Source organism: Biomphalaria glabrata, chromosome 3 (assembly GCF_947242115.1).
Source record: "Biomphalaria glabrata chromosome 3, xgBioGlab47.1, whole genome shotgun sequence".
NCBI classification, from domain to species: Eukaryota; Metazoa; Mollusca; class Gastropoda; family Planorbidae; genus Biomphalaria; species Biomphalaria glabrata.
Window position 1 is genome coordinate 6,623,437 of NC_074713.1, and position 21,967 is coordinate 6,645,403.

Genomic DNA, 21,967 nt, shown 5'->3' on the forward strand with positions numbered 1-21,967 from the left:
TTAAAACAATATTTTTGTAGCTATTTTTGTATATTTATTTTGCACCACTTGTAAAATACAAGCTTTCTGCTGCAGTGCTACTAATGGCCTTTGACCTGTGAACCGGAAGTTTATCACCAAGTCGCGCCAAAGATAAGAATTCAATAGTAAATAGAGCCACTAATAAAATATAGTATAGAAGTATAGTAATATAGATCTAGTAATTGTTTACAAATCTAGATCTAGACATTGGCAAACTATGAAATCTCTTAAATTAGCGCACAATGATGGTCACACAGACGTCTGCTATGATTCATCTGGCAGGTTTGTTATTCTAAAACAAAAACTAAATCAGTAAATCTATATTTATAATTAATAAGTTATGTTATATTACTTCTATTAAAATTATATTATACTGTAACTTGTGTAACTCAACTCACTGTAACTGTAACTTGTAAGTGTAACTATAAAAGTATAATTATAATTAATAATAGACTAGAATGTCTTCTACAATGCTAGGCATGACAGTTATAGTTAGATTATATCTATTCTTGCCTGCCTAGATTATTCTTTTTTTATATTAACAGAAAGTTTTGTATAGTAAGTGTTAACAGAGAAGTCCCTTTTTTTTCTTCAGCTTTATACTTACATGTGGCAGTGATGGTAAAGTTTGTATATGGGAGGGCAAAGATGATACAGACACTTCATCTGTCAATCTTGGCGACAAAATTTTTGCTATTGCATTTCAGGTTTGTTAACTTTTTCTTTTTTAGTAATTTATAATGAATTAAAAAGAAAAAAAAAACATTTATTCTGTTGCCAAATAAAGAATACCAAAGTTATGTGTTTTTTTTGTTTTTTTTTTTTGCTTTTTATTTTACAGGGAGGAAGATTCTTTGCAGCTACAGAGGAAAACACAATTCGTATTCATACATTTCCTGATGGCGTGAGTGATGGAATGGTTACAAGATTCACTGCCCCTTGTCGACATTTTGTTGTTAGTGATGATGGATCCATGTTGGTTGCTGGTGCTGAGTATGTTTTAAGAGATACATGCATTCTAGTTATGATTTTAATTACTATCGGAGATCAACCATATTTCTTTTTAGTTTTCTGGAAACTGTGTTTTTATTTCATACTCTCAGAGTTTGTTGTGTCGCTATGTGATAATGACATGTTTCTCATTTTTGTTATTGTTGAAAAAAAAAGAAGAAATAAATAGATAATGTTTTTTCATATTTTTAATACCTATGATTTACTCCACGTGTTCTATAATTATTGCATTTATGTTATTGAGATAAAACTTTGTTTTCAGTGATTTCAAAATTAAAGTCATATCAATGGAAGAGAATGAGTGTATCTGTTTGTACTCGGAACATCAAGCACCAATCTTGAGTGTGTCCATTGATCCAACTAAAGAATTCATTGTAAGAAAAAGTTTCTGAAATGAAAATTGTCTCTTTTTCTTTTATCTTTAAAATATTATCAATGTCACATTGTGCTGTTTACTCTATCAGGCTTCCTCCAGCTGTGATGGAACTGTCAAAGTTTGGCATGTCATTGATGGAACCACAGAAAAAACTCTGAATTTGTTAAGCAAATGTAGTGATCCAGGGTAAGTAAGATTTGTGCATGTGCCATCAAAGTTTGCAAGTGTCATAGCATGTCATTCAAACTTGCATCGTTACATTGTGTCATTTAAGCTGTTCAAGAATGTCATACATCATGTCATTCAATCTTTTATCTGTTTTGTAAAATGTTTTACATGTTTTCGAATGTTCCTTCAGAGTTGAAGATAGTTTAATTCCTAGTCCAAACGTCCTGCAGGACGTCGGGGGATGGGAGTGGGCAGGGTTTGAACCCGGGACCATCGATAAATCCAAATGACAGTTCAGAGCGCAAACCGCACGACCAGGCAGTTAGTTATACAGGGAGAGGTTATGCTTTTAGATATTTGCACTTCTATGCCTGTGTTAATTCTTTAAAAAAAAAAACAATTCAAAACTGTGAATAAAAACTTTTTGGGGTGCAATCTACTGGTGAGATGGTGAAATAATCAATACCATAAGAGATTAAGAATATAATGTTCTGTGGCTTATATAGTGCAGTCAAAATTTAATTGGATGAATATCAAACCTTTTCCTTTTGTTGTACTATTTTGGATTCTCACTAGTATAATTATTCCCATTACTTTTACTAACTTAAAACGCGTTGAAAGTCAACAAAATATTTGTTGCAATAGTTGAAAGGTTATTATGTGCAAGGGCTTTCTTTTCTTTTTTTTTTAAATGGAATGTGTGGCAGAGTTTTTTACATTAACCACTTGGCTACCCATCAAAGGGGCTCAAGTTTGAACGTGTAAAGGCTGCACGTAAACCTTCTCCCAAATACCCTCTTCCCATTTGTCCATAAAAGAGGTTGGACAAGAGTCATAGGATGCCATGCTTATAGTATGAAAGTTGCACTATACTAAAGTACTTTAAAAAAAAATTCCAGCCCAGAAGTAAAGGGTCAGCTTTAAAAGGAACTATCTTATACTGCCACTCTCCTAGCCTTAATATCTAGATAAAAAAAATAAAACATTAATCAATCTACAAATTTTGAGACATTTTGTAGTGAATTTGTCAAACTATTTTTAGCTTTATTTAATTACAGATTTTAATTCAACTCTTGTAAATTAGAGATTTTAATTAAATGAATTTCTGATAACTATCCTAGAAATAATTTATATTTCATTTTTGTACAGCCAAGCTAAATCATTGTGCAGAATGTGTTGGTCCACAGATGGTGAAGTGAGTTGTTTTAGTTTTCTTTCTGATTCAATGTATTATGCTGTTAGCTCATTGTCCTTATATTGCACCCCTTGGTCATAGTAATCTTTATAAAATTGTTTAAAATGACTTTTAAATGTAAATTCAACCATTTCTTTTTATGTTCACACACTATGAAAACATTGTCTTGATTAAAATAAACATACATAACAATCAACAGAAGAAATTAATTAAGTTCCATGCCAGATGAAAACAAAAAAGAAATTTAGCTAATGATATTTTAGATAGGAAACTTAGTATTAAAGTAATTTTTTTTTGTCATTAAATTAACTTAAAAACTGTTATTAAAAAAATTATATAAATGATATAGATGCATAGTTACAATAGTACTCAATCAATCTGTAGCGGTTCACCATTATGTTAAACTCAGCTGCATAGGAACTGTAAAAGGAGAGTAAAGCAATTGCTGTATTTAACACATAATGTAGCTAAATCTGTTTATGTTCCAGCATCCAACCATGCTTGTTCTTACCACACTATATCTGTACATGTTCCAGCATCCAACCATACTTGTACTACCATACAATGTTGCTAAATCTGTACATGTTCTAGCATCCAGCCATACTTGTACTTACCATACAATGTAGCTAAATCTGTTTATGTTCCAGCATCCAACCATGCTTGTTCTTACCACACTATATCTGTACATGTTTCAGCATCCAACCATACTTGTACTACCATACAATGTTGCTAAATCTGTACATGTTCTAGCATCCGGCCATACTTGTACTTACCATACAATGTAGCTAAATCTGTTTATGTTCCAACAGAATATTTTTATGAGAGAAATACAAAAAAAAAACCTGAAAGACTTATGTGTCAAATTACTTGAATCTAAGCTATGTAATTGTTACCTCCCATTTCAGTTTCTGCTCATTCCTGTTGGCAATGAAATTCAGGTGTATTTGAATTCATCATGGGAGATTGTGAAGAAGTTGAGCCATCCAAATATTACTGATGTAAGTAACTTTTTAGGTGTAACCTACAGTCTTGTCTCTGGTTATTTACACAATGTGCTTGTTACAATTGGCCTGTGATATTAGCATTACTTTAGTGATTGACCTACAATCTAATCACTAGTAAGATGTTTGTTTCATTTTCCTGCAGACTATCAATGTAATGATAATGTGTCCAGATGGGAAGCACATAGCCGTGGGCTGCTCCAATGGGGACATTGGTATATTTGAATTGCAGAGCGGCAAACTGATAGACAAGTAATAACTTTCATCCTTGTATATTTTTTTAAATAGAGGTTTTTTTTCTCTTAGGATTTAGCTTTCAAAATATAAATTGACAATATATGACATTCTTTATTTGCTATGATAAAGAAGCCAAAAGTATTTTCTTCAATTAAAAAAAATAGAATAGATAATCTTTATAAACAAAGTTATTTTTCTTTAGACACAGCCATCCGAAACATCTGCCAATTACTTCGTTAGCCTGGAATCCTAACAGTTGGAGTGAGCTGGCTTTCTGTGATAATGTTGTAAGTAACCTTTTTTTTTTTCCATGAGCAATATTATGATCAGTATAATAGAAAGTATTTTAGAAAGTAATACTTTTTACTCTTTAATACTTTGTTTACTTTTTAATACAAATACTTTTGCCGTTACATTTTAAAAAATATATATTTCTGTCCACAGGGTCAGCTTGGTTTTCTAGAACTTGTGATGGCTGATAAAAAAGTAAGTATTAAAATTTTGGTTTTCTGTTAGAAATTTTCATTTACTTTTGAAAAGTGGGAGGATTATATATCACATAAAATTTATGTGTCGAATTGAAATAGTGAAATGTCTTAGCTTACCAAAGACTTTGCCTTAATTTTATTTCTTTGCACTATTTATTGTACTTAATCATCTGGATAGTTATTTCCCTGGGTGCAATCTAACATTCTCTAATTTCATTTAGGAACAAGCTCCCAAGGTGACTAATGGGACATCCATCTTTGACGATGCGGATGATGATGCCTTGATGACTGCAAGTGGACATGTGGCGCCAAGGGATGATATAGATAAATACTTAGAGGATGATGATAACAGTATTGACATTGGCAGCATAAAGCGAAGCTTGAATCTTGATAATGAGGATGAGAGTAAGCTAATTTTGAAATAGTTCATAAAACTTATGAAGTAATCCTTAGCTTCGACATTTGTATATCTTAAAGTGTTACCTTGTCATTGCTTACATTACTAAAATAAAGTATCATAGTGATTCTTTTTCTTATGACCTTTTCTATGTGTAGGGAGCACCTCTTGATGACTGTTGCAACTTAGCCCAGTCTTCTATTAAAATATCTTCAAGGATATTTGTTTTCTTTTCCTGATACTGAGCTTTTGAGTTGTTGTTTTTTATATGGCTGTAGGATATTGTCACAAGACAATCAGATGATACAAAACTGTCATATAGTTTTTTTTTTACTAATAACATGATTACTGTATGCACTATTTGCATTTTATATCTAAACAAAAAAAAATTAGTCTAAAGAAAATAATACCAATGAAATAGAATTCTTGGGAGGAACAAGGTGGACCCCTGGAACACATTTTAATCAGATTCTATTCATTTCATATTCTGTTTTGTTGTTAACACTATGAAGTTATTCATTGACTACATTTTGACTTCAATAGATTCAGTTGCAGCAAGCAGAGATGGAGATGACAATAAAATTGCCCCTGCCCCAGTGTTTACCCTTCCTCCAGATTTATTTAAACCCACTCCACCACAACCCCCATTTCAACCTGGATCAACACCAGAGCACCTGTCCAGTAGATTTATGGTAAGCATAGTATCTATCTATAGATTTATGGTAAGTGTACCACCTGCCCAGTAGATTTATGGTAAGTGTACCACCTGCCTAGTAGATTTATGGTAAGTGTAGCAACTGTCTAGTTGATTTATGGTAAGCATAGTATCTATCTATAGATTAATGGTAAATGTAGCACATGCCCAGTAGATTTATGGTAAGTGTAGCACCTGCCCAGTAGATTTATGGTAAGTGTAGCACCTGTCCAGTTGATTTATGGTAAGCATAGTATCTATCTATAGATTTATGGTAAGTGTACCACCTGCCCAGTAGATTTATGGTAAGTGTAGCACCTGTCCAGTAGAATTATGGTGTGATGAAGAATAACTTTTTTGTTTCTTGAAAAAATTCGGTGTTTCCATATCTGTGCCAAGTAAAATAAAAATGAACCATCTGTGATTTACTACTGTTTGGTATCACAGTACTTGCTATTTATTTACTTGGGGTCATTTTTTTTCTTCTCTGATTACTTTAGATGTGGAACAATGTTGGAATCATCCGTCAGTATGTATCCGAGGAGGAGAATTCAATTGATATAGAATTTCATGATACAACAACCCACCACGCCCTACACATAGACAACAAATCAGAGTATGTGCTGGCTGACCTTTCAACTCAAGCTGTACTGTTGGCATCAAAAGAAGAGGATGACACTTGCAGGTAAATACGTTTTAATATCAAACATTGGCAATACAAGATTTGGTGATACTAAATGTTAGTTAAACACTCTAAAAACTGAATTGAGTAATTCAGAAAGTAAGGTTTCCACAATTAGAATAATTTTTTTGTTGTCTTTCTTTAGCAAGTTGTTCTGTATGCATTTTGGTTCCTGGGATACTCACAAAGAGTGGTTTTACACCATGCCTATGGGCGAGGAAATTAAGGTAATAACATTAAAACTTTTTAACTAAATTTTTGTCCAATTGTGTTCAAATGGATCTTAAGTTAGGGGGAGGGGATTAAAAGATTTATCATCATTAAATTTAGATGCCCTGTTTTCTTTTAAGGGCAGAGAGATGATGCAAAGTGAATCTGTTTTAGTAGTGTGTAGTTAACGAGGGTGCCATGTGACCAGCCCAATCTACAACTACTTTTATTTCCCTAACAAATGTTAGGTATCTAGCAAATCTGCTTGTTTCAGGAAATTTTCTAAAATCCTAACTTGTACCACAACCTAAACTCTTGGTTTAGAAGAGGGGTCTTTTAGAGTTTTATTGCTACTTCACTTTGTTATGCAGATATAGAGATTTCTTTCTCTCTATATATATAGAAAAATAGGTATTCAAATAAAAATCATTCTTTTTAGTATTTCTTCTTCTTCTTCTAGCCAGCTTTATTGCTGCTGAGCTCTTCTGCAGACTGTGCCAAGGGTGTTGGTTATGTTGGGCTGTAGTGGAAGTAGGGTCTGCCTAAGGTGGATTAGGGAGGGGCATTCAAAGAGGATATGGTTTACAGTTTCAAAGGGGTGGGCGCAGTTTCTGCAGAGGGGGAGTTGTGTGGAGTTTATTTTGTTCAGGTGGTAATTCAAAAGTGGTGTGTGTCCTGTTCTTAGTTGGAAAATTGTGGATTGTTTTTTGCGTGGGAGGAAGTTAATACTGTCCAGTTTGTTAGGTGTAGTCATTTCTTTGTTTTAGTATTTAAGACGTACTAAATCTAATAAATATTTGTAAGGCTCATTTATTAAAAATGATATATATTCCCTGTGTGTGTAGTTCTACCACTTTTAATTTATAGTGTGTAATAGGGTTTGGGGTGCTGGCTTGTACACAAACCTGTATTATATGTGTTCACATGAACTGAAACAATTTCACTTTGTTTTTTCACATATATAGTTCAAAGAATGATATTGAGGTATTATAGTTCAAATAGTTTTCAGAGTATAAAAATAGAATGATATTGAGCTAATAACTTTTTATAGCTAACGAAAAATGCAATACTGACATGACAGAATAATAAGTTTTGTAGACTACTTGCTGTTTTAGTACAATGTTGGCTCATCTTTTTGAAGAATTAATTGAGATATTGTGATGAGAGTCTGTAGCCCCCTTCTTCCTTTTCACTCAGCTGCCGGAAGCAAAGAGAGAGTTGGGTGTCACGCAGTGTGGGACCTGCACTAGATCAGGGTCTCCCAAAGTCTTTTCTGTATTAGAAATTTGCTGCAAACAAAGTATCAGAAGTTTAGATTCAAACTTTTCCTTCTAACTAGGTGACCAACTAACATTTTTTATGAGTCTCTCCTTCAAAAACTTAGTGATATGTTCCCCATAAATTTTATTATGCTGTAAATTATATGATATGTCAAATGGATATTCATCATAAATGTGAAAAGGAAATTTGTCCATTCTATAGGTTACTGTCTTCCTTCTCAGCTCACTCATGTTTACGGGTCAAGGTTTTGTTTTGTTTTTGTTACTATTGAATATTTTACTCTCTTTCATTTTGATTTTTGTTTTTCAATTTTAGGCAATCACAGCAACAGACACATGGGTGGCTGTGGCCACAGAGTTGCGCAACATCAGAATATTTTCTATTGGTGGTCTTCAGCGCCAAGTGTTTTCTATCCCTGGCAATGTGGTGGCTCTGGCTTCTCACGGCAACCAATTGGTTGTTGTGTATCACAAGGGTATGGGACTTCCAGGAGACCAGCATCTGGGAGTATCTGTCATTTGTGTACATGGTCGATCCAGGAAGATGCTGATCAATGGAGATAGTCTCCCTTTATCTCCTAAATCTAAATTATCATGGATTGGGTAAAAATACTTTTTGTTCATTAAAACAGCTTTTTTTTTTTTTTTAAATTAAAGCACAAAGATTGATGTTTATTTATAATGTAAATCTTTTTGCTTATGGTGTTCTTAATAGTATATTTTGTAGAGTGTAAAGTATTCATATTTCATGTTAAAAACTTACTTATTTCGTAATGTTAAAAAAACTGTTAGCTTTAGGTTTCAAAATAACTAAAATAGTTCTATATACTATTGATTCTGTAACCAGTTCCTAATTTTGCTATTCTTGTCTTGGCCAGTTTCTCAGAAGAAGGTTCAGTTTTTTACATGGATGTTGATGGAGTAGTCAGGATGTTGAATAGACAGTTTGCTTATACTTGGAGTCCAGTGGCTAATACCAAACAACATGTAAGTTTTGTGTTATTTAGGTGACTTTAGATTACCTCAGATTTTCAAACAAAATGTATGCAAGTTGTAGTTCCTTCTATTAGCGTGTGTGTAACTCATTGTGAGAATGTGTTCACCAGATGTCAGTTGTTCATATCATGTTTAATTTATTGGGTGTGTTAAAGCCATATAGACATGGCTTTTGATTCTAATGTTTTTGTGACGATATATGTTTGAGTGCCAGATGTCAACGATGCCTTGATGTTACATAGAGATTGTGTTGATCAGATAAGTTTTTTTATGTCTGTTAGACAATATTGAATTCCAAACAGTGCCAGACAATATTGAATTCCAAACAGTGCCGTGATGCCAGAGATACTGCTTCAAAGTATAAGCTGTAATCTTCTTTTAAATAAATACAAAGCTTTTATTCTGGAACTAGGAATCACTTTAATAATATACACACTACACTAATGTACAATACAATTTAGTTTTAAATTCTTTTACTCTAGTCGCTCCAAACTGAAAATCATTTAAGTCTTTAAATACATCTTAGCCCCTTTCTAGTAACATCCAAACTTTTTTAAGAGCTTACATAAAAATCATCATCGTTTTAAATAAACTTGTCATTACTTGTCAACAGTATGCAAACATGACCTTGCGTTAGAAAGTATTCTATCTAAAAATAAACTTAATGCAATAGCTTTTTTATGTGACAGTTTTAGTATATCTATAAACACCTGCCTTGTATATTGTAGGTTAAAGGCAAGTCTGACCATTACTGGCTTGTTGGTGTTAGTGAGAGATTACAACAAATCAGGTTTGGTTTTTATCAATTATCTGTAACAGTTGTTTCAGGCCTTAAATTTTTTTTTTTTTTGCCAAACTCCTTTTGTTTTTTTTTGAAGAATCCAATAGTTTATTTTTTAAGTAGATTCTTGTTTTATTCTAGCTATGAAGACATTGTAATGAAGGCCAGTGTTATATTTGTTTTTTTTTCTTTCTACATTGGTTATGATGTTGTTTTCAGGTGTGTTCCATGCAAAGGTTCCAGGTTCCCTGCTACGTTACCTCGTCCAGCACTTGCTGTTCTCCCATTCCAGTTACCTTTGTGTGAGCCTGAGTCTGAGAAAAGTCAATATGAAGTATGTTTTGGTCAACTCTTTTAAACATTAGCGCTACAGAAGTAGGTTAAAGATTTTTAACTCAAACAGTTCATGAAATCAAACCAAATTTCCCATAGTGACAAACACAGCCATTGACTCTTATAGCATTTCTTTTCCTAAATTTAGTTTGCATTATAATTATATGTTGTAATGAGAATTTGTTAGTTTTCTAATTGACACAAGTATCTAAAAGGTTTTTGAAAGTTTTTAAATGTATTGTCCTTTGTGGTGTACTGTGCAAAAACTATAAAATTAATATCTTGTAAACTTAAGCTACATTTTGTTTGTCTATTACTAAAGAAAACTTAAGCTACATTTTGTTGTCTATTGCTAAATGCATTAATAAGAGTAGTTAGACATTTTTAAACTCCATTTAAAATTTTAAAATATGTATTTTCATTCAAATCAGGAATCTTACCAGCGAAGCTACCTGTTTGCTAAAAGTTTGTCAGATTATGGCATGGACAGTGAAGATGTTAATAAACAGTATCGAGAATCTTTGATTAAGCTGTTTGCTGTGAGTAGTATTCAGCAGCTTGTATTTTTAAAGTTGCCTAGAAGCTTAAGATGATAACATTTCTTTAGGTTAATTCTGACTGTTATAGTTTGCAGCCAAAGCCAGCAGAGATTTCCGAGCGCTGGAAGTGTGTGATATGATGGAGGATCAGAGTCTTTTACATCTGGCTGCAACCTATGCCACACGTCTGAAACGCATTCAGTTGGCAGAGCGCGTGAGTGAGATCATGCAGAGGAGGCAAGAGGAAGAGGAAGAAAATGAAGACGATGGTGATGAAAGAAACATTCATTTCTCACAAAGCTTAAGGTATATTTTAATTCACTTCACTGTGTTTTTATTAATACTTACTGTTCCATTCTTTGAGATAATTGATAGACATGCACTGTTATAGTCTCTCAATAGAACAGCTACACAAGTTTGTTAAGTTACTCTCTGAAATCGACACAGTCACAACTTTTTAAGATTGAATGTTTTATCCTTTTTCAACTTAATCTGTGAAATAACAATGTCAATCCAAACAGAATAAAGTAAAAATCACAGCAACAATTACAATATATTCATTGAATGAAGGTTAAACTGTTAGTACTATGAACTTACATGACATTAACTGAAGTTAAACTGTTAGTACTATGAACTTACTGGACATTAACTGAAGTTTAACTGTTAGTACTATGAACTTACATGACATTAACTGAAGTTAAACTGTTAGTACTATAAACTTACATGACATCAACTGATTTCTGAAGTTAAACTGTTAGTACTATGAACTTACATGACATTAACTGAAGTTAAACTGTTAGTACTATGAACTTACTGGACATTAACTGAAGTTTAACTGTTAGTACTATGAACTTACATGACATTAACTGAAGTTAAACTGTTAGTACTATGAACTTACATGACATTAACTGAAGTTAAACTGTTAGTACTATGAACTTACTGGACATTAACTGAAGTTTAACTGTTAGTACTATGAACTTACATGACATTAACTGAAGTTAAACTGTTAGTACTATAAACTTACATGACATTAACTGAAGTTAAACTGTTAGTACTATGAACTTACATGACATTAGCTTACATTTGTATTTGTCAATAGATCCAAGGGCAATACTGTCAACAGTGATGAAGAAAACGACAATGTAAATATGACATCAGAATATGATGAAAGCACAACTCCTGATGTCAAAAGAATTCTAAATGGTGAGACAAAAAGTCAATGCCTACTTATTAATTTAATTTGTTGCTTACTGCTAGACAGATTCTCGTTACACTTGGATTTACTCTTTTAGGTCCAATGCTGAAAACGCATACAGAAAAAGAAAACCATAAAGTCCAAGAGAAGACAACTCCAAGGTACAATCCTTTCAAGGTAAAACAAATTGGACATTATAAATATCTATAGAATTGTTTTATTTATTATTTAATCAAGCCTAAATTTGTTTTTAAGTTAAAAGGTTTAAATAATAATTTGTTTACCAAGGCCTTTTTTTTATTTCTGACTTACTCTTTTTAAAAAATATGCCTCTACCTGTTCTTTGCAATAGTATATTTGAATAAATTATAAGCAATTATATATCACAGATCATTATGGACCTATTTATATTTGTGATTTAAGACTTTATTGTTACTATTTTTTTTTTTTTGTAACCATGTCACAAGTGTGTTTATAGATATATTATTGACAATAATACTGATCGATGCATGAAAAGATATGTTTCATTTTCTTGTAGATTTCTAGATCTGATTCTTCAGAAAAAAGATCCATTAAAGGGACACAAGTGTTTGATAAGATTGAAAAAGTGACACCTAAAAGTTCTGGCATCATTGCACCACTTCCTGTCTCTATTAAAAAATCTACAAAAAAGGTCAGTACGGTGAGTTTCATCACCATAATTGTTGGTTATAGATGGGGCATGGTGACTGAGTGATAAAGCGTTTGGCTTCTGAACTGAGTGGTCTCTGGTTTGAATCTCAATAAAGACTGGGATTTGGACTTCAGGTCTTTTAGGTCACTTTTGAATCCAACTCTTATGCGTACTTAATATAAGTTGGGGAAACTAAAGGTGATTAATAGTGGCTCTTAATATTTAAATAATTTAAAAATGGTAATGAAAACTTTTTTCAATCTTTCAGCCATCAAGCGGGCAAGCTAAACTATCAATGTTTAATACCAAGACTGAAAAACTGTCAAGTAAAACTAATGAAGATAGAGCTGTAAATGCCAAGAGCCAACATTCAAATTCACAAGAAACTTCCGAAGGCCCAGTTTTCAAAAAGTAAATTTGTCAAGCAGATTTAACCAGCTCAAATATTATTATCAACCTATTAAATGATTGATAGCTAATATGTATATATTTTTTAATTAACCTCTGAATTGCATTTTCTTTCACAAAGAAAAATCAGTGCATTTAGTTTATGGTTTGAAGAAGTGAAACCAGAACTTCAAGAAGAACAGCCAGATTTATCTCTAGACGATGTCAGCCAACTGGCAACTGAAAGATTTAGAAATTTACCAAAGGAAGAAAGAGAGGTAACCACTTGTCTAAATGTCTTTCTGAAAAGTCAAAAAATGTGTCTTAAAGGAACAAAATTTGGATGTCAAATTAGCTTGTTCACATAAAGTAGTGCTAAAAATAATTCTTTATTTTATCAAAATTATTGTATCATGGACATGTTTCCGCTATTTTCATGTTGGTTTATCGGTTACGGTTTGGTTTGTGTTTTTCATTATAACAAGATGTCATGAGATTCTATGTTTCTGCTTTGTAAGTAAGTGGTACAAGTTTACCTGAAGTCAGTTCTCACTTGATAAATAATAGCAAAAAGGGATCACTTGTGTGGAGTTTTTAAACCATCCATTATTATTTCAAGATAGAGGATAATTAAATTTTACATCATTAAAACAATATTAAATTTAAAAAAAAATGTTTGTATCATCACAATCAAAACTTGTTGCATTTAAACATTCAGCCTTTGTAAACCCACATCTGGAGGTCCAGCAGAACACGGGAGTCTAACTAGTTATCATTATATTAATCGCAGAATCAACTTAGTGCTGTCTTAATTGATTTGATACATGCAAATTTCATTCCTTTTTTTTTTTTGAAGGTATGGGTACAAAAAGCAAAATCTTCCAGTGAATGTGGAAATGTCAAAAAAAGAAAATTATCTGAGAACGACACAGACCCAAGCCAGGAAACTAAAGCACCGCAACATGCCACTGCCAAGTTAGCTAAATTTGCCAAATGTGATTAAAGTTTTACATTGAAACATAAAATATTGTTTTAGCTCTAAGGTGGCATCAAGGAGTTTATTGTGGATTAGCATGGACAGAATTAGAACCCATTGCTGAGAATCACAAGACCAGAGCTCACTAAGCAGTTATTAAATTATATGAATCTGTTGATGTTAAATTTGTAAAATAGTATCATGTAACCAAACAGTTGGTATTAGTGGTAGAATTATGTTGAATACAGTTCATTCACAAGAAATAAAAGACAAATCATATATATTTTTATATATAAAATATAAGTATCTGGTTTGATAGGTTATATGGTTTAGTGACATAGATCACTTCATAAAGATAACTCATTTGGAGTTCAAGATTTGAATTTAAGTTGCGTTTACGAAGTGCGTCATCACAGTGAGGAAACATCCTCCCTGATGTGCCTATAATTAGAGACCACAGTGTATTGAGTTTGCTGCACTAGCATAGATAATCAGCATCATCTGTCCCTTGACTTTAGTTGTAGGGGTGCTGTGACAAATTGCATAACCAAATCCCTCTGTCAGTTCTTAGCAAGATATCAAGAGAGAGGCCGGTCCATTCTTTTACATTGTCCAGCCAGCTTTTCTTTGGACAACCGTTTCTTCAAGCTGTACTTTGAAGGATGACTTTTGATAGTGAGTCCTATCTTACAATATGACCAAACCAGTTCAGTTTTCATTTCTCACAATATTGAGGAGTTTTTCCTTTCTGCCTGCCAGAACGATGACTTGTAAAAGTATAAACTTATTTTGTCTTCTTTTCCTGATATCCAGCATTTTTCTATACCATTTACTCTCAAAGGTTTGAATTCTTTTAGCCTGAGCTATACAAAAAAATACTAATCATATACATACAAATTGTTGCTACTAAACAAAGAAATTTTGAAGACATTAAATTTATATCTTGTCATCTAGCAATAGAATAGAAGCAGTATCAGGGGTTTGAGAGTCTTGGTGGACAGGCAGCTAAATGTAAAACATTTAGATCTAGTCCTAGTAAGTAGTTAGTGTACAGTCATATCAACAAACCAGTAATTGAGATATTGGTCAATATTTGTTTGTGTTAAAGAATTGATTCACTTCAATCCTTTTTACATGTAAAGTTATTTCAATGTTTTGTACATGTACAAATATTTGATGGACTCACTGGGTCACTTTTATTCTTTTGATTTTGTTCATTGTAACCTGTTGTCAAATTTTTATGAACTTCTGTGGCAGTCAAGACTGCAATATATACTATGATTTACTGGTGTGGCAGTCAATTCATACTATGATTTACTGGTGTGGCAGTCAATTCATACTATGATTTACTGGTGTGACAGTCAATTCATACTATGATTTACTGGTGTGGCAGTCAATTCATACTATGATTTACTGGTGTGGCAGTCAATTCATACCATGATTTACTGGTGTGACAGTCAATTCATACTATGATTTACTGGTGTGGCAGTCAATTCATACTATGATTTACTGGTGTGGCAGTCAATTCATACTATGATTTACTGGTACTTATTTTTTTAAAATAATGTCCCTCTTCCTGCAGATTTTGACTTCCATTTTTTAATGTAAGTAAATTGTTTTTAAATTCTCTGCCATATTTTTAATGTGCACATGTTTGTTATTGGCTTCCTGTATGTTTACACATTTATTTATTGCAAATATCTGTTTTCCTTCTAATTTTTGATTGAAATAATAAAAGGCCTAGCTGTATTTCCTCTGTCTTGATTTTATTTGCATCATATTAGTTAGATCATGTAATGGCACACCAAAAAAACTAATCCCAGTATAATGGAGCTAATTTTAGTGTGTAACGACAAAACTTTTTTTCATAAGGTGAAGATAAATTTCGTTGCCATTTTTGACAGATATAAACATGCCAAATCAAAGCTACAATATTTAACAAATTTTTAAACCAGCTGGTTCAATAAAAAATAAATAAATCTTACCTAGACTTTAGCCTAGCATATTAACGTGACAAATTACTGCCTGTATTGCTCACCCCTCCCTCTATTACTGACTTATTGCTCTCCCCTCCCAGCGTTTATTGTATGCATAAGTAATGCTGACAGGATGTGTGCAAAGAGCTTCTGTCTATTGGTTATGAATAAATGACATTTCTATAGATCTATGGCTGTTAGAGGATGTTCTTCATTCCTAAGTCCTAATCAGAGCTTAGACAATGTTTGAATTATATTTTTATTGATTCTGTTATGCAGCAACAGATGTGACTCATAAAATTACCCGTATCTAACTTGTCTAGTCAAAAAGTATACTCTAGCTGACACAATTTAACAAAACAAATGGTAATAGCAGACTTAGTAAAATAGTGAAATGTTTTCTTGCCAATTAGGCCGCTCTATTCAACCTAGTAAAAACAAAAAGTTACAGGTCAAATTAGGCCTAAGTTAAATAAATAAGGAGTCAGCACTGGCCAATGCTGTTAAGCTAGGGACATTAAAGGAAGCGCACGTGCGTCTGAAACGGGCGTGGTTTTGTCGTAAGGTCATCTTCGTGTTAAGCAAGTCGTCTTGCCAGGAATCTTTTTATAATTGTTATCACAGAAAAGTTGTCAGCATAAAGATGTAGGCTACACCAGTTGGAAGAATTTTGACGACTATTACACAAGAAATTCTAGACACATCAATATAGCAGAGAAAGATCTTCTATAAGTTTTGAGTGGAGAATGTTGCAGACGCCACTCGCGACAACGATGTAGACCTACAGTTTAGAAGATCCTTATGAGAGGACGAGACGACGCCTTTAACTTAAAAATATTCAATTTTTGAAACTTTGGTAAAAAAAACAATTTTATTTTGGTTAATTTACAAACAAGGGTTGATAAATAAAATGATAATACACCTTTTTTGCCCCCCCCCCCCAAAAAAAAAAAAAATTACTCTCCCTCCCACTATTGTCAGGACAATAGCGCACCTCTTAGTGGGCGCTCACAGTTTTTAGAAACTGTGTGGTAAGTTGTATGAGATGCCTACCACTTCCACAATTATCTAGGCCTACGCTTGCGCGAGATTGGGCCTAGTATTTTAACAATACATGTCTTTGTATCCCTCTCGACTTCGTTATCTAATATTTTAAAGGACACAAAAGTCTTCAAAGATGGCTGCCTGGTCGTGCGGTTTGCGCGCTGGACTGTCGTTTGAATTTATCGATGGTCCCGGGTTCAAACTCTGCCTGCTCCCATCCCCCGTCGTCCTGCGGAAGGTTTGGACTAGGAAGTAAACTATCTTCAACTCTGAAGGAACATCCGAAACATGTAAAACAAAACAAGAATACCCTTTTTCCCCCAAAGATTTTATTCTCTATAGGTCAGTGGCAGCTGATTTCGTTAGCTAGAACTTAAGTAAGGAAACACACACTAGAAAAGTCTTTGTCAATTTATTTATATAAGTAATAGATCTAGTTAGATCTATTGGAATCTTTGATTAAAAACAAAAAGTTAAGAAAAAGTCTTCCAGTAAATGCTTGACAACTGCATGGTATTGACCTTGGGTCTCAGCCTTCGATGGACACTGGGACTGTGATACAAAGGATATTTGCTAATCCAGTCAAGAGCTCCCATTTCATTATTAATGAAATCTGAAAAACGAAGTTTCATGACATTATTATATAGGCCATGATTGTTCACAACAAACAGATCAAGTCTATGAAACAGACGAACAGACTGTTCAAGAAAACATTAAAAAAAAAAACAAAAAAAAAACACAATTATGTCCTAGGGCAGCCATACACACAATGGTAATTAGACGCGTTTCATTCATTCTCAAAACCACCAGAACTTAAACGTAGCTCTTCCGATGGTTCTATACATGACATCACATAAACATTCGTTGCGTGTCATTGATCGTTGGGTCGTTAAGGTATTAAGTTAATCAGTCCCCCCACTCTCTCTCTTTCTCTCTCTCTCTCTCTCTCTCTCTCTCTCTATATATATATATATATATATATATATATATATATATATATATATATATATCACTTTATTCACAATTCTACTAGATTTTTTTCGCATTATTTTCTCTTTCTTTCGTTTGTCTAAACTGTTTCTCTCTTTTATTTTATTTTTTACTTGGTAGCAGTGAACCATAGACTATATATATATATATATATATATATATATATATATATATATAGTCTATGCAGTAAACCTTTGGGTTGGGGATGGGGGCATAGGTCCAAGAAAGTGTGTATGATCTTGTGATGTAGTTGTACCACTTTTTTTTTTGTAAACAGTAGATCCCACTCAATTTTCACTTACGAAAATAGAAAAACAAAACCTAATGTAATACTCAGAAAGACACGAAGATAGAGGCACATTTCTTATTCCATACGCGAGAACAAATTCGTAGAAGTGCTCCTTCTTCCCTAGTGCCATTAGAGGATGGAATGGGTTGCCTGAATCAGCCAGGAAAACCAACGACTGAGCCGTCACTGAACAGACTTTAAGTCATTGATTAACATGCATGACTAGATTGACACATGAAATGCGTAGGACGTAATTATCTTCTTCTTATTTGAAGTAACGTCTGTACAATATAAAACAATACCACGATGTAGCGTAGCTTCCATTGCGCGAAGGTGTTCAATGAATCCGGGCCAATGTCCAATATGGGGCCCACAAGGGCTCTTTAACAAATTCGTAAACAAAAGATTATTTTAGGTTACAACCTGAACGTATCAAATTTTAAAATTCTTTGAGTTAGCATTCATTGTTATTATATTATAGTTCTGACATAAATAAATAAATACAATTAAAAATGCGAAATAACAATACGACGTAGACCTTATTAGTTTTGCTGCAACAACCGCCAGCTTGACCACTTTGGGGGCCCCTGCATTGTGCGTTATTTAATGTAAAAAACACTCTTTTGGGGGCCCCACAAGTGGGGGGCCCGGGAGATTTTCGAATTCTCCCCCCCCCTAGCTACGCCACTGGACGGAATACATAAAATAAATAACAATCAAAGAGTCACTTCTGGGATTTCATATCTGAGAGGACGAGAAGTCTGCAGACAAATGCGCAATACATTTACTGCGCAATACATTTGCTGTGCGAAGCACAACTTTACAATGACGTCTGCTGCGCCATTAAACATGTTGAAGATTTCAATGACGTGGTGAAAATTGTTAATGTGTTTGTTTGTTGTTTTTAGCCCACAGCATATCTAAGATAGGCGTAACAGAAAACAAAGCTCGTTTGATAGCCTCCTTTAGTCATAGAACCAAAAGCTGTTTATGGTACTTTTCTAAGAAGCTAAGAACTGGCATCCTCTATTGTAGTGACCACAGTCCCATCGTATCCACCTAAAAAGCACCAACGTTTGGTTTTCCTGGAATTTATTTCAGCTGGAATGAAATGTTCATCTTACTTCATTCTATTAACTCAGACTAGCACTATCGTTATGAGCAGAGGCGTAGTGAAGCCCCGGGCGCCACCCTCAGGAGGGTGCCCAACAAAGAGAGGCGCCAAAAGAAAATATTGTAGATATTTTATTTAGGTAATACATTCTAAGGTTATTTGTATTATATTATTATTAAATACTTAATACTAAATACGTCAATAAAGTTTCTTGCCCCTGGCTCACGTTTTGCTCACTACGCCGCTGATTATGAGTTTCCACTGTCTCTCTCTCTCACTCTCTCTCTCTCTCACTCTCTCTCTCTCTCTCTCTCTCTCTCTGTATGTGTGTGTAAATGAAAGTGAAACGAAGTTACCTTTGGAAACATTGCATCGACTAAAATGCCATTTTTATAGACAACATTATCTCCCTTTTGAATGGGACAACTCATAAACTGGCATGCATTGTCATTGGGCAATGGGAAGGGTACAGGTATTCCAGCGATAATTCCATAGACTGATGATGTGGCCATACTTATGGGACTTTCTGAAAATAAGAACGAAGTAAAAAATCGACATTTAAACTAAGTCGAATTAATCGCTTTAAAATGAAACATTGGAAATATTCAAAATACAAAGACCACAATAATGTTTATTTCCCTTGAAAATATTTAGACCCCTACAGTGCCAAACAAACTTGTGGACCGGGCTGCACCACATAAGACAAAGAAGTACAATTTAAATATAGACTCTGAGTGTTTTATAAACATGGAAGTTAGTTAAAGGTGCAAACACATCTACATGAACTTTGAGAGTCAGGACTACGATAAATTTCGGACTTGTTTTCGTTAGATTCTACTTATTCTCTATTACGGCCTTACTCAGAAAGAAAGAGTGGGTATATTCAAAACTCTATATTTCTTGCACTAGGAATGGTACCAAAAAAAAATGAATCTTAGTATTACCACTTACCAGCTGTAAAAGAGATGGAAATATTAGCAAAGTTATTTTTCTTGAATGGACATGGTAGACCCGGACATGGTGTAATATCGACTGTGATGTTGGAGGCTAATATTGATCCTAGTGATAAAGAAAATAAGTTAAACAAAGCACATCCAAACAGTATTGTCTACATACAAAATCTTAATTGAATGAAATTACATTGCAATACACATTATAATGTGAAAACGAGAAGCATATAGAGTCTACAGTCTGTGGCATTTTACGTCTCGAGAGACGATCTTTTCCCTTTGCAACTTCTTGTGTGACTAAAGGGGCCAACCCTTGATACACAGCTTCGATCGCAGGTTGGGCATATATAATCACCAGGCGCCGTTGCATTTTCACCCTTCTTTCTGCTTCTGTTGTGTATAACATCTGCAATCCGTGACCCTTCCTTTATGCTCTCTCTCCATGTGGTTCTGTCCAGTGCCACCTCTTCCCAGCTGCCAGTCTACAGACCTACCAACGAACACACATTAATGTCTTTGCAATCTCCGTAGGGCTATGTATAATGAAGATAAACTCATATTTGTAAACAAAGCTATTCTGTCATATCTCTGTTCCATAGCTATTTGCTTATACCATGGAACTTGGAGCTGTTGTTCCATTAGTATAGTTCCATGCTTATACTACTTATAGAACTAAATCTAAATATACGTTCGCAAAAACAATCCCATTCAATCAACACTAATTCTCACACTTGCGATGGACGAAAAAAATACGAAAATTGAACGTTTTTATAACTTACCTTTGGTCTAGGAAAACTAAGATATTTGCATGATCGAAACTGCAAAGGTTAAATCTATGCAATTTCCATCCAACATGTTTTGTTTTTAAACCGACATAATGAAAAGTACAGAACTACAGTTTCCGTTTCAAAGCCCTTTACTTTTTGTGCGTTATTTACTCTGCTCTGATATCAATAGCACTAGGATTAGCTCAGTCGGTAGTGCATCAGATCTTAAACCTGAGGGTCAGGGTTCAAATTAATCGCACATTTTAATTGTAATAATTCTATTTAAATAAAACTTGGAATTCCAATAATTTGAAATAAATAAATAAATATCTTAAAAAAAAAAAGAAACAATAAAGTGAGATCTGGACATTGATCTAGCCCTACATAGAAAAGACTTACCACAGTCCTTAACATCTACTGGATCCGTTAGCTTCCATAATGCAGAGGTAGGGGCCAGTAAAGCACAGAGAACAATCAGAGGCTTCATTTTCGCAAGTTTAAACGAAGTGCAGCCGATCCACACGGTATTCATAGACTTCAAAAGATAACCTCAGGGCATGATATTTTACTAATAACTTGACATGACGAACTGCTCGTCAGGGGCGTGACACTTGTAGTATCAATACAAACAAGAAGAGACAAAAACGAATCATTTTTTCCCTGCTTCCCCAGCCCCTTCTTCTGTTGAAATAATCTGTGTTTTGTTTTGTGCATACAAAGTCGACTTTTGCAAGATAGTAAATCGTAAATCATAGTAAATCGATATAATAAAAAAAAAAAAAATAAGCGAAGTTAGATAATTCTATGTTGAATGGGTTACATAAAACTTAATAATAATAAGAGGAATATAATTGTTAACCTACATGAAAAAGATAAGAAAGAACTGTTTGATACTCTTAGAAAGCACCACCGAGAAATAAGAGAAGCCTCAGAACAAAGAGAATTGAATAGAACAGAAAAATCTTTCACGATCACTGATTCTCCCACTTGAGATAGACAAATATATAAAAAAAAGGACATGATAATTTAACCTGTATTAGGGCCTACTTACCGTGGGGGGGGGGGGGAGGGCGTGTGCAACTGTGACATTTTCCCATAGTTTTGCACGAATAGCAATAGCGCGGAAAGGAAGTTTTCAATCCCATAATTCCGAAGTGTGTTGCTAAGAAGTATGCTTACACGACATGCCTTAGTTAA

General features: G+C 33.8%; 2 protein-coding genes and 1 long non-coding RNA gene across 6 annotated transcripts; 1 reads left to right on the plus strand and 2 right to left on the minus strand.

Moving 5' to 3' along the window:
* The first annotated feature begins 101 nt into the window (after positions 1-101).
* On the plus strand, positions 102-15,389 carry LOC106079003 (WD repeat and HMG-box DNA-binding protein 1-like). 2 transcript variants are annotated; one of them, XM_056023070.1, is made up of 26 exons: positions 102-303; positions 617-728; positions 863-1,014; positions 1,295-1,406; positions 1,497-1,594; positions 2,726-2,771; positions 3,677-3,769; positions 3,918-4,024; positions 4,212-4,296; positions 4,454-4,495; positions 4,719-4,902; positions 5,438-5,586; positions 6,089-6,273; positions 6,416-6,497; positions 8,077-8,363; positions 8,639-8,747; positions 9,485-9,546; positions 9,757-9,871; positions 10,302-10,409; positions 10,498-10,715; positions 11,509-11,612; positions 11,702-11,781; positions 12,143-12,277; positions 12,546-12,688; positions 12,807-12,942; positions 13,521-15,389. In XM_056023070.1, the coding sequence occupies exons 1-26, from the start codon at positions 239-241 to the stop codon at positions 13,665-13,667; spliced, it is 3,156 nt and encodes a 1,051-aa protein (XP_055879045.1). In that variant the 5' UTR covers positions 102-238; the 3' UTR covers positions 13,668-15,389. The 2 variants fall into 2 exon arrangements, with proteins under 2 accessions (XP_055879045.1, XP_055879046.1); XM_056023071.1 differs by having other exon boundaries at positions 5,444-5,586.
* On the minus strand, positions 9,712-15,848 carry LOC129925032 (uncharacterized). 3 transcript variants are annotated; one of them, XR_008776894.1, is made up of 4 exons: positions 15,626-15,848; positions 11,491-11,709; positions 10,758-10,841; positions 9,712-9,851 (listed from the first exon to the last, which is right to left on the minus strand). It is a non-coding gene; the product is annotated as an uncharacterized LOC129925032 (long non-coding RNA). The 3 variants fall into 3 exon arrangements; XR_008776892.1 differs by having other exon boundaries at positions 10,758-10,901; XR_008776893.1 differs by having other exon boundaries at positions 11,476-11,709.
* Positions 15,849-17,057: 1,209 nt separating this feature from the next.
* LOC129925134 (NPC intracellular cholesterol transporter 2-like) lies at positions 17,058-21,327 on the minus strand. The gene is made up of 4 exons (XM_056023567.1): positions 21,170-21,327; positions 20,005-20,112; positions 19,410-19,579; positions 17,058-17,273 (listed from the first exon to the last, which is right to left on the minus strand). Exons 1-4 carry the CDS (start codon positions 21,300-21,302, stop codon positions 17,190-17,192), a joined length of 495 nt encoding a protein of 164 aa, XP_055879542.1. The 5' UTR covers positions 21,303-21,327; the 3' UTR covers positions 17,058-17,189.
* Between the last annotated feature and the right edge of the window lie 640 nt (positions 21,328-21,967).